The 12,437-nt window shown below is 50.3% G+C and overlaps 1 protein-coding gene across 1 annotated transcript in view; it reads right to left on the minus strand.

Annotated features, from left to right (window-relative positions):
• Window positions 1–12,437, minus strand: part of LOC311108416 (uncharacterized protein) — a 29,123-nt gene that overhangs the window by 1,329 nt on the left and 15,357 nt on the right. Inside the window, exons 13-15 of the mRNA XM_084151041.1 lie at window positions 3,259–3,483; window positions 2,919–3,084; window positions 981–1,083 (exon numbers count right to left, since the gene is read on the minus strand). Coding sequence (XP_084007167.1) covers window positions 981–1,083; window positions 2,919–3,084; window positions 3,259–3,483 — 494 coding nt within the window. The remainder of the gene's footprint in view (window positions 1–980; window positions 1,084–2,918; window positions 3,085–3,258; window positions 3,484–12,437) is intronic.

The following is a 12,437-nucleotide window of genomic DNA, read 5'->3' on the forward strand; positions in this document are numbered from 1 at the left end:
AGGTGAGCGTTTCATATATATATATTTTTTAATGTATTGACCTTGGGCAGAGCTTAAATTCCACAAAGCCTGGTCTCTGCTCAACTCCGTTAGTGGAGTTTATCAGAAACCTCTTTCACCATGGAGTTGAGTTTAGTCAGCTAACCAACAGCCAGCGGCACTTGCTGTACTGGTAGCCTATTCACGGGCGCTTTTTCAAAGCCTATGTTAGATACTCCAGTAATTGGCTCCAATGAGTGTAATTTGCTCAATATTAGGAGTTAAGAGATAAAGTTGACATTATTATACTGAACAAAAATATAAGGCAAATGGTATTGACTGGTTTTCTGATCCACGCCCCTACCTTTTTTTAAAGGTATCTGTGACCAACAGATGCATATCTGTATTCCCAGTCATGTGAAATTCATAGATTAGAGCCTAATGAATTTATTTCAGTTGCCTGATTTCCTTATATGAACTGTAACTAAATAAAATCCTTGAAATTGTTGCATATTGTGTTTATATTTAAAATATATTCTCCTCTTTTCTACAGTAGGTATGTTGTCCATTCTGTTGTTGCTAGAGATATTCATAAAAATATTGGGAGGGAAAAATTATATTACAATGATTATTATTTTGGTGGACCCCCTGCTGTACCCCTAAGGGGCTGTGGACCCCCTGTTGAATAACCCCACAATAAACAATAGCATTAAATCCCAAACTACCAAGGTTCACTTGTCTAAAGCCCAATTTGAGTTTTACGTTCTCTTTTCACTTCCCTTTTTATCCTTCAACATGGTCCAGTTTCTCGGAATAGAACAAAGGAGCAGATTGGAGGTTTGAAAAGGGGAATCTAGTTTAATAAACATCCACTTGGAGGATCTTTTCATCTCAGCCCTGAACAGTAGCCCTGTTTGATTAAATATCTAGATACAGAACAACAGAAGAGCAGATGGAGCTTTGAAGATGGAAACTCTGAGTGAAGTTCTAAATCCCCTTACCTGTTCTTCAGCAGCCAGTAATCCTGCCCACCCAAGGTACCGTAACCCACAGCAAGGACAGCATGGTTTACCTTCTTTGTGCAAGTTGGATCATTGTAAATTCCTACAATGATACATGGGTTGGACAATGACAAGTCAGCTCTCAAGATATATGCATTTCTCCTCAAGTCAAGGCCAAACAGTTACAGTGGGGGAAAAAAGTATTTAGTCAGCCATCAATTGTGCAAGTTCTCCCACTTAAAAAGGTGAGAGAGGCCTGTAATTTTCATCATAGGTACACGTCAACTATGACAGACAAATTGAGGAAAAAAATTCCTGAAAATCACATTGTAGGATTTTTTATGAATTTATTTGCAAATTATGGTGGAAAATAAGTATTTGGTCACCTACAAACAAGCAAGATTTCTGGCTCTCACAGACCTGTAACTTCTTCTTTAAGAGGCTCCTCTGTCCTCCACTCGTTACCTGTATTAATGGCACCTGTTTGAACTTGTTATCAGTATAAAAGACACCTGTCCACAACCTCAAACAGTCACACTCCAAACTTCACTATGGCCAAGACCAAAGAGCTGTCAAAGGACACCAGAAACAAAATTGTAGACCTGCACCAGGCTGGGAAGACTGAATCTGCAATAGGTAAGCAGCTTGGTTTGAAGAAATCAACGGTGGGAGCAATTATTAGGAAATGGAAGACATACAAGACCACTGATAATCTCCCTCGATCTGGGGCTCCACGCAAGAGCTCACCCCGTGGGGTCAAAATGATCACAAGAACGGTGAGCAAAAATCCCAGAACCACACGGGGGGACCTAGTGAATGACCTGCAGAGAGCTGGGACCAAAGTAACAAAGCCTACCATCAGTAACACACTACGCCGCCAGGGACTCAAATCCTGCAGTGCCAGACGTGTCCCCCTGCTTAAGCCAGTACATGTCCAGGCCCATCTGAAGTTTGCTAGAGTGCATTTGGATGATCCAGAAGAGGATTGGGAGAATGTCATATGGTCAGATGAAACCAAAATATAACTTTTTGGTAAAAACTCAACTCGTCGTGTTTGGAGGACAAAGAATGCTGAGTTGCATCCAAAGAACACCATACCTACTGTGAAGCATGGGGGTGGAAACATCATGCTTTGGGGCTGTTTTTATGCAAAGGGACTAGGACGACTGATCCGTGTAAAGGAAAGAATGAATGGGGCCATGTATCGTGAGATTTTGAGTGAAAACCTCCTTCCATCAGCAAGGGCATTGAAGATGAAACGTGGCTGGGTCTTTCAGCATGACAATGATCCCAAACACACCACCCGGGCAACGAAGGAGTGGCTTCGTAAGAAGCATTTCAAGGTCCTGGAGTGGCCTAGCCAGTCTCCAGATCTCAACCCCATAGAAAATCTTTGGAGGGAGTTGAAAGTCCGTGTTGCCCAGCGACAGCCCCAAAACATCACTGCTCTAGAGGAGATCTGCATGGAGGAATGGGCCAAAATACCAGCAACAGTGTGTGAAAACCTTGTGAAGACTTACAGAAAACGTTTGACCTGTGTCATTGCCAACAAAGGGTATATAACAAAGTATTGAGAAACTTTTGTTATAGACCAAATAATTATTTTCCACCATAATTTGCAAATACATTCATAAAAAATCCTACAATGTGATTTTCTGGATTTTTTTTCCCTCATTTTGTCTGTCATAGTTGACGTGTACCTATGATGAAAATTACAGGCCTCTCTCATCTTTTTAAGTGGGAGAACTTGCACAATTGGTGGCTGACTAAATACTTTTTTCCCCCACTGTAGTTGACCATAAAGTGGACAATTACAACACAATTAAAGCCACATTGTTTGCATTACCAATGTCAACACCATGCTCTGCTTAAAATTTTAAAAACATGATCCAAGATGTACAATTATTGAATTAATTTTAAAAGGAAGTTTTTCCATACCACTGCGGTAGAAGGCAAAAAGTGGTCGGGTGGCGTCAATGGCGACAGAGATGGGTCCGATGGTGGCCAGTGCTTCTTTCAGAGCCCCCTCATCCCCCTCAGGCAGAAAGCTGTACCTGGAACAGTTTGCAGCACGCTGAGCAGGGTTGTAGCTACACTGTTGTTGCTAACAGGGGAGACAAGACAACAAAGGGGTCAGATACTACTGCACAAGGCTAATGTGGCATGGGGAGGTGGAGGGTGAAATAAGCTACAACCAGCTAGTTACTACAGCTACTTACCAAGAGCAGCTGACCCCAGCTACACACTACTAATACTGTTAATACTAGTTCATACTCACCACTCCCTTGTAGGGGTAGGATTGGTCAGAGTCAATGCCCTGGTTGTCGATGACATACTGGAAGGCCTGGTCCATGAAGCCACCATTGCAGCCCTTATTGCCATATTTGGAGGAGCAGTCCACCAGGTTCTGGGGGCTGAGGTCTATCAGTTTACCTGTGGTCTTCATCAACTGGCCCTCCAGGGCCCCGACAGAGCTGAATGCCCAGCAGGAGCCACAGGAGCCCTATGGACAAAACAATTGTTAGGGAAGCAATCCCCATCTAATACCTGGATAAAGTTCATTTGAGAGCCCTATTAGTAATACCTTATTTTACAGTACTATTTCATTACTATTAAATCTACAATAAATGATGTGGTAGCAATGGTTGCTGAAACTTGTGCAATCTAACAAAAAGGAAAAAAACTTGGTTTCAAATACTGCTTAGTGGTGTTTGATTCAGTTCTCACTGCACCCCAAAAGTAATGACAGTCAGTACAATGTATCTATTATTTTACTATGTAATACAGAACATTTTTACTGGCACAATAAAGTGTAACTGAAATGTTTATGTTTTGTAGTGCTTGTCATTCAGTGGTTTTAAACTTGCAAACGCTAGCACTTAGGCCGACAACTACCTCACATAAAAGGAACTAATTCAATGACTGAGAACAAGGAAGAAACCTACAGTAGACAAACAGAGGAAGTGAGACCTGAAAAGAGACAACTCTGTGCTTCAACATCCTGATATCAGTTATTACACTGTAACAACAACTTTAATTCAACCCAAGGATATTTACCAGTAGTTAAAAAAGAGAATATAGTGAGGGAAAAAAGTATTTGATCCCCTGCTGATTTTGTACATTTGCCCACTGACAAAGACATGATCAGTCTATATGTCACGCTCGTTGATGAACGGGATGGACCAAGGCGCAGCGTGATATGCGTACATGTTTATTTGAACCGAATAAACAACACAACAAAACAACAAACGAACCGTGAAGTCCAAGGTAGAACACAAAACATACCTTACACGGAACAAGATCCCACAACTACACAGTGCCAATAGGCTGCCTAAGTATGGTCCCCAATCAGAGACAACGAGCGACAGCTGCCTCTGATTGGGAACCACACCGGCCAACATAGATCTAGACATACTAGATAGAAAACATAGAAAATACAACATAGAAAATCACACCCTGACTCAACAAATAAGAGTCCCCAGAGTCAGGGCGTGACAGTACCCCCCCCCCAAAGGTGCGGACTCCGACCGCACAACATAAACATAACAGGGTAGGTGCCGGGTGGGCATTCCGCCTCGGAGGCGGCTCCGGCTCAGGGCGTGACGACCTCTCACTCTTCGCCTCCCTGTTGCGCCCTTGGTCTGGTCTAGACCTCGGCGCGTTGCTTCCCCTCTCCTTCCTCCCACTATACTCCAAGCCCTGTCTGGACCCTGGTGTGGGAGACACCAAACCTGGAGAGGGGCTGACGTCTGGGTCTGGACTGGAGCCGCTGACCGGAGCCGCTGACCGGAGCTGGACCGGGCACCGGTGGAGCGGACTGCTCAGGCACCGGACTTGACCCCGGTGGAGCGGACTGCTCTGGCTCCGGAGTGGAGCCGCTGACCGGAGCTGGATCAGGCACCGGTGGAGCGGACTGCTCTGGCTCCGGAGTGTAGCCGCTGACCGGAGCTGGACTGGACCCTGGTGGAGCGGACTGCTCTGGCTCCTGAGTGGAGCAGCTGACCGGAGCTGGATCAGGCACCGGTGGAGCGGACTGCTCTGGCTCCGGACTGGAGCAGCTGACCGGAGCTGGATCAGGCACTGGTGGAGCGGACTGCTCTGGCTCCGGACTGGAGCTTCTGACTGGTGCCGGACCAGGCACCGGTGGAACAGGCACGGGTCGTGCCGGACTGGACACACTCACCACTGGTCTGGTGCGAGGAGCAGGCACGGGCCGAACCGGACTAGGAACATGCACCACTGGCTTGGTGCGAGGAGCAGGAACAGGCCGGGCCGGACTGGCGACACTCACCACTGGCTTGGTGCTAGGAGCGGGAACAGGCCGGGCCGGACTGGCGACGCGCACCACTGGCTTGGTGCGAGGAGCAGGAACAGGCCAGGCCGGGCTGGCGACGCGCACCACTGGCTTGGTGCGAGGAGCAGGAACAGGCCGGGCCGGGCTGGGAACACGCACCACTGGTTTGGTGCGAGGAGCAGGAACAGGCCGGGCCGGGCTGGCGACGCGCACCACTGGCTTGGTGCGAGGAGCAGGAACAGGCCGGGCCGGGCTGGCGACGCGCACCACTGGGTTGGTGCGAGGAGCAGGAACAGGCCGGGCCGGGCTGGGAACACGCACCACTGGTTTGGTGCGAGGAGCAGGAACAGGCTGGACCGGGCTGGCGACGCGCACCACTGGCTTGGTGCGAGGAGCAGGAACGGACCGTACCGGACTGTGGAGGCGGACTGGAGGTCTGAAGCGGAGAGCTGGCACAACCCGTCCTGGCTGGATGCCTACTTCCGCACAGTATGTGTGAGGCATTAGCACAGGACGCACAGGGCTGTGCACGCATTAAAAACTGTAATATCTTATGTTTCACCGAGTCGTGGCTGAACGACGACATGGATAACATACAGCTAGCGGGCTATACGCTACATCGGCAGGATAGAACGGCTGACTCCGGTAAGACAAGGGGTGGTGGTCTGTGTATATCTGGTGCACAAAATCAAATACTAAGGAAGTCTCGAGGTTTTGCTCGCCTGAGGTAGAGTATCTTATGATAAGCTGTAGACCACACTATTTACCAAGAGAGTTTTCATCTATAGTTTTCATAGCTGTCTATTTACCACCACAAACCAATGCTGGCATTAAGATTGCACTGAATGAGTTGTACAAGGCCATAAATCAACAGGAAAACGCTCATCCAGATGCAGCGCTCCTAGTGGCCGGGGACTTTAATGCAGGGAAACTTAAATCCGTTCTAGCTAATTTCTACCAGCATGTTAAATGTGCAACCAGAGGAAAAAAAACTCTAGACCACCTTTACTCCACACACAGAGACGCATACAAAGCTCTCCCTCGCCCTCCATTTGGCAAATCTGACCATAACTCTATCCTCCTGATTCCTGCTTATAAGCAAAAACTAAAGCAGGAAGCACCAGTGACTTGGTTAATAAAAAAGTGGTCAGATGACGCAGATGCTAAGCTACAGGACTGTTTTGCTAGCACAGACTGGAACATGTTCCGGGATTCTTCAGACAGCATTGAGGAGTACACCACATCAGTCACTGGCTTCATCAATAAGTGCATCGATGATGTCGTCCCCACAGTGACCGTACGTACATACCCCAACCAGAAGCCATGGATTACAGTAAACATCCGCACTGAGCTAAAGGGTAGAGCTGGCGCTTTCAAGGAACGGGACTCTAACCCGGACGCTTATAAGAAATCCCGCTATGCCCTCCGACGAACCATCAAACAGGCAAAGAGTCAATACAGGACTAAGATTGAATCGTACTACACTGGCTCTGACGCTCGTCGGATGTGGCAGGGCTTGAAAACTATTACAGACTACAAAGGGAAGCACAGCCGTGAGCTGCCCAGTGACACAAGCCTACCAGATGAGCTAAACCACTTCTATGCTCGCTTCGAGGCAAGCAACACTGAAGCATGCATGAGAGCACCAGCTGTTCCGGATGACTATGTGATCACGCTCTCCGTAGCCGATGTGAGTAAGACTTTTAAGCAGGTCAACATTCACAAGGCCGCAGGGCCAGACGGATTACCAGGACGTGTACTCCGAGCATGTGCTGACCAACTGGCAAGTGTCTTCACTGACATTTTCAACATGTCCCTGACTGAGTCTGTAATACCAACATGTTTCAAGCAGACCACCATAGTCCCCGTGCCCAAGGACTCTAAGATAACCTGCCTAAATGGCTACCGACCCGTAGCACTGACGTCTGTAGCCATGAAGTGCTTTGAAAGGCTGGTCATGGCTCACATCAACAGCATTATCCCAGAAACCCTAGACCCACTCCAATTTGCATACCGCCCCAACAGATCCACAGATGATGCAATCTCTATTGCACTCCACACTGCCCTTTCCCACCTGGACAAGAGGAACACCTACGTGAGAATGCTATTCATTGACTACAGCTCAGCATTCAACACCATAGTGCCCTCTAAGCTCATCACTAAGCTAAGGATCCTGGGACTAAACACCTCCCTCTGCAACTGGATCCTGGACTTCCTGACGGGCCGCCCCCAGGTGGTAAGGGTAGGTAACAACACATCTGCCACACTGATCCTCAACACGGGGGCCCCTCAGGGGTGCGTGCTCAGTCCCCTCCTGTACTCTCTGTTCACCCATGACTGCATGGCCAGGCACGACTCCAACACCATCATTAAGTTTGCCGACGACACAACAGTGGTAGGCCTCCTATAGGGAGGAGGTCAGAGACCTGGCCGTGTGGTGCCAGGACAACAACCTCTCCCTCAACGTGACCAAGACAAAGGAGATGATTGTGGACTACAGGGAAAAAAAGAGGACTGAGCACGCCCCCATTCTCATCGACGGGGCTGTAGTGGAACAGGTTGAGAGCTTCAAGTTCCTTGGTGTCCAAATCACCAACGAACTATCATGGTCCAAACACACCAAGACAGTCGTGAAGAGGGCACGACAAAGCCTATTCCCCCTCAGGAGACTGAAAAGATTTGGCATGGGTCCTCAGATCCTCAAAAAATTCTACAGCTGCACCATCGAGAGCATCCTGACTGGTTGCATCACCGCCTGGTATGGCAACTGCTTGGCCTCCGACCGCAAGGCACTACAGAGGGTAGTGCGTACGGCCCAGTACATCACTGGGGCCAAGCTTCCTGCCATCCAGGACCTCTATACCAGGCGGTGTCAGAGGAAGGCCCTCAAAATTGTCAAAGACTCCAGCCACCCTAGTCATAGACTGTTCTCTCTGCTACCGCACGGCAAGCGGTACCGAAGTGCCAAGTCTAGGTCCAAAAGACTTCTCAACAGCTTCTACCCCCAAGCCGTAAGACTCCTGAACAGCTAATCATGGCTACCCGGACTATTTGCACTGCCCCCCCACCCCATCCTTTTTACGCTGCTGCTACTCTGTTAATTATTTATGCATAGTCACTTTAACTCTACCCACATGTACATATTACCTCAACTACCTCAACTAGCCGGTGCCCCCGCACATTGACTCTGCAACGGTACCCCCCTGTATATATAGCCTCCCTACTGTTATTTTATTTTACTTCTGCTCTTTTTTTTCTCAACACTTTTTTTGTTGTTTTATTTTTACTTTTTTTGTTAAAAATAAATGCACTGTTGGTTAAGGGCTGTAAGTAAGCATTTCACTGTGATGTCTGCACCTGTTGTATTCGGCGCATGTGACCAATACAATTTGATTTGATTTGATTTGATTTACAGTACGTAGAACCGGCGCAGGATATGCAGGACCGAGGAGGCGTACTGGAGTCCAGGAGCGTTGAGCCGGCACACCCCGTCCTGGCTGGATGCCCATCTTCGCACGGCACGTGCGTGCGTGGTGCTAGCACAGGACATACAGGACTGTGCCGGCACACTGGCGACACAGTACGTAGCTCCGCATAACACGGAGCCTGCCCAGTCACACGCTTCCTCGCATGAGTACGGGGAGTTGGCTCTGCTCTAACACTAGGCTCCGCCAACCACCCTTTTAGCCCCCCAATTTTTTTTTCTTGGGGCTGTCTCTCGGCCTTCTTCCTCGACCGGCGTCCTCTGTGTTGCCATTGCTCCTCTCCTGCCTGGGCATCTACCTTCGCCCATGGCCCTTTCCCCGCAAATATCTCCTCCCATGACCACCAATTTCCCACCTGTGACATGGCTACTCTCTCCGCCTGGGCACGCTGCTTGGTCCTCGTTTGGTGGGATCTTCTGTCACGCTCGTTGATGAACGGGACGGACCAAGGCGCAGCGTGATATGCGTACATGTTTATTTGAACCGTATAAACAACACGACAAAACAACAAACGAAACGAACCGTGAAGTCCAAGGTAGAACACAAAACATACCTTACACGGAACAAGATCCCACAACTACACAGTCCCAATAGGCTGCCTAAGTATGGTCCCCAATCAGAGACAACGAGCGACAGCTGCCTCTGATTGGGAACCACACCGGCCAACATAGATCTAGACATACTAGATAGAAAACATAGAAAATACAACATAGAAAATCACACCCTGACTCAACAAATAAGAGTCCCCAGAGTCAGGGCGTGACAGTACCCCCCCCCCAAAGGTGCGGACTCCGACCGCACAACATAAACATAACAGGGTAGGTGCCGGGTGGGCATTCCGCCTCGGAGGCGGCTCCGGCTCAGGGCGTGACGACCTCTCACTCTTCGCCTCCCTGTTGCGCCCTTGGTCTGGTCTAGACCTCGGCGCGTTGCTTCCCCTCTCCTTCCTCCCACTATACTCCAAGCCCTGTCTGGACCCTGGTGTGGGAGACACCAAACCTGGAGAGGGGCTGACGTCTGGGTCTGGACTGGAGCCGCTGACCGGAGCCGCTGACCGGAGCTGGACCGGGCACCGGTGGAGCGGACTGCTCAGGCACCGGACTTGACCCCGGTGGAGCGGACTGCTCTGGCTCCGGAGTGGAGCCGCTGACCGGAGCTGGATCAGGCACCGGTGGAGCGGACTGCTCTGGCTCCGGAGTGTAGCCGCTGACCGGAGCTGGACTGGACCCTGGTGGAGCGGACTGCTCTGGCTCCTGAGTGGAGCAGCTGACCGGAGCTGGATCAGGCACCGGTGGAGCGGACTGCTCTGGCTCCGGACTGGAGCAGCTGACCGGAGCTGGATCAGGCACTGGTGGAGCGGACTGCTCTGGCTCCGGACTGGAGCTTCTGACTGGTGCCGGACCAGGCACCGGTGGAACAGGCACGGGTCGTGCCGGACTGGACACACTCACCACTGGTCTGGTGCGAGGAGCAGGCACGGGCCGAACCGGACTAGGAACATGCACCACTGGCTTGGTGCGAGGAGCAGGAACAGGCCGGGCCGGACTGGCGACACTCACCACTGGCTTGGTGCTAGGAGCGGGAACAGGCCGGGCCGGACTGGCGACGCGCACCACTGGCTTGGTGCGAGGAGCAGGAACAGGCCAGGCCGGGCTGGCGACGCGCACCACTGGCTTGGTGCGAGGAGCAGGAACAGGCCGGGCCGGGCTGGGAACACGCACCACTGGTTTGGTGCGAGGAGCAGGAACAGGCCGGGCCGGGCTGGCGACGCGCACCACTGGCTTGGTGCGAGGAGCAGGAACAGGCCGGGCCGGGCTGGCGACGCGCACCACTGGGTTGGTGCGAGGAGCAGGAACAGGCCGGGCCGGGCTGGGAACACGCACCACTGGTTTGGTGCGAGGAGCAGGAACAGGCTGGACCGGGCTGGCGACGCGCACCACTGGCTTGGTGCGAGGAGCAGGAACGGACCGTACCGGACTGTGGAGGCGGACTGGAGGTCTGAAGCGGAGAGCTGGCACAACCCGTCCTGGCTGGATGCCTACTTCCGCACAGTATGTGTGAGGCATTAGCACAGGACGCACAGGGCTGTGCACGCATTAAAAACTGTAATATCTTATGTTTCACCGAGTCGTGGCTGAACGACGACATGGATAACATACAGCTAGCGGGCTATACGCTACATCGGCAGGATAGAACGGCTGACTCCGGTAAGACAAGGGGTGGTGGTCTGTGTATATCTGGTGCACAAAATCAAATACTAAGGAAGTCTCGAGGTTTTGCTCGCCTGAGGTAGAGTATCTTATGATAAGCTGTAGACCACACTATTTACCAAGAGAGTTTTCATCTATAGTTTTCATAGCTGTCTATTTACCACCACAAACCAATGCTGGCATTAAGATTGCACTGAATGAGTTGTACAAGGCCATAAATCAACAGGAAAACGCTCATCCAGATGCAGCGCTCCTAGTGGCCGGGGACTTTAATGCAGGGAAACTTAAATCCGTTCTAGCTAATTTCTACCAGCATGTTAAATGTGCAACCAGAGGAAAAAAAACTCTAGACCACCTTTACTCCACACACAGAGACGCATACAAAGCTCTCCCTCGCCCTCCATTTGGCAAATCTGACCATAACTCTATCCTCCTGATTCCTGCTTATAAGCAAAAACTAAAGCAGGAAGCACCAGTGACTTGGTTAATAAAAAAGTGGTCAGATGACGCAGATGCTAAGCTACAGGACTGTTTTGCTAGCACAGACTGGAACATGTTCCGGGATTCTTCAGACAGCATTGAGGAGTACACCACATCAGTCACTGGCTTCATCAATAAGTGCATCGATGATGTCGTCCCCACAGTGACCGTACGTACATACCCCAACCAGAAGCCATGGATTACAGTAAACATCCGCACTGAGCTAAAGGGTAGAGCTGGCGCTTTCAAGGAACGGGACTCTAACCCGGACGCTTATAAGAAATCCCGCTATGCCCTCCGACGAACCATCAAACAGGCAAAGAGTCAATACAGGACTAAGATTGAATCGTACTACACTGGCTCTGACGCTCGTCGGATGTGGCAGGGCTTGAAAACTATTACAGACTACAAAGGGAAGCACAGCCGTGAGCTGCCCAGTGACACAAGCCTACCAGATGAGCTAAACCACTTCTATGCTCGCTTCGAGGCAAGCAACACTGAAGCATGCATGAGAGCACCAGCTGTTCCGGATGACTATGTGATCACGCTCTCCGTAGCCGATGTGAGTAAGACTTTTAAGCAGGTCAACATTCACAAGGCCGCAGGGCCAGACGGATTACCAGGACGTGTACTCCGAGCATGTGCTGACCAACTGGCAAGTGTCTTCACTGACATTTTCAACATGTCCCTGACTGAGTCTGTAATACCAACATGTTTCAAGCAGACCACCATAGTCCCCGTGCCCAAGGACTCTAAGATAACCTGCCTAAATGGCTACCGACCCGTAGCACTGACGTCTGTAGCCATGAAGTGCTTTGAAAGGCTGGTCATGGCTCACATCAACAGCATTATCCCAGAAACCCTAGACCCACTCCAATTTGCATACCGCCCCAACAGATCCACAGATGATGCAATCTCTATTGCACTCCACACTGCCCTTTCCCACCTGGACAAGAGGAACACCTACGTGAGAATGCTATTCATTGAC

Source organism: Coregonus lavaretus (genome assembly GCF_964263955.1).
Source record: "Coregonus lavaretus genome assembly, chromosome: 3".
Lineage (NCBI taxonomy): Eukaryota > Metazoa > Chordata > Actinopteri > Salmoniformes > Salmonidae > Coregonus > Coregonus lavaretus.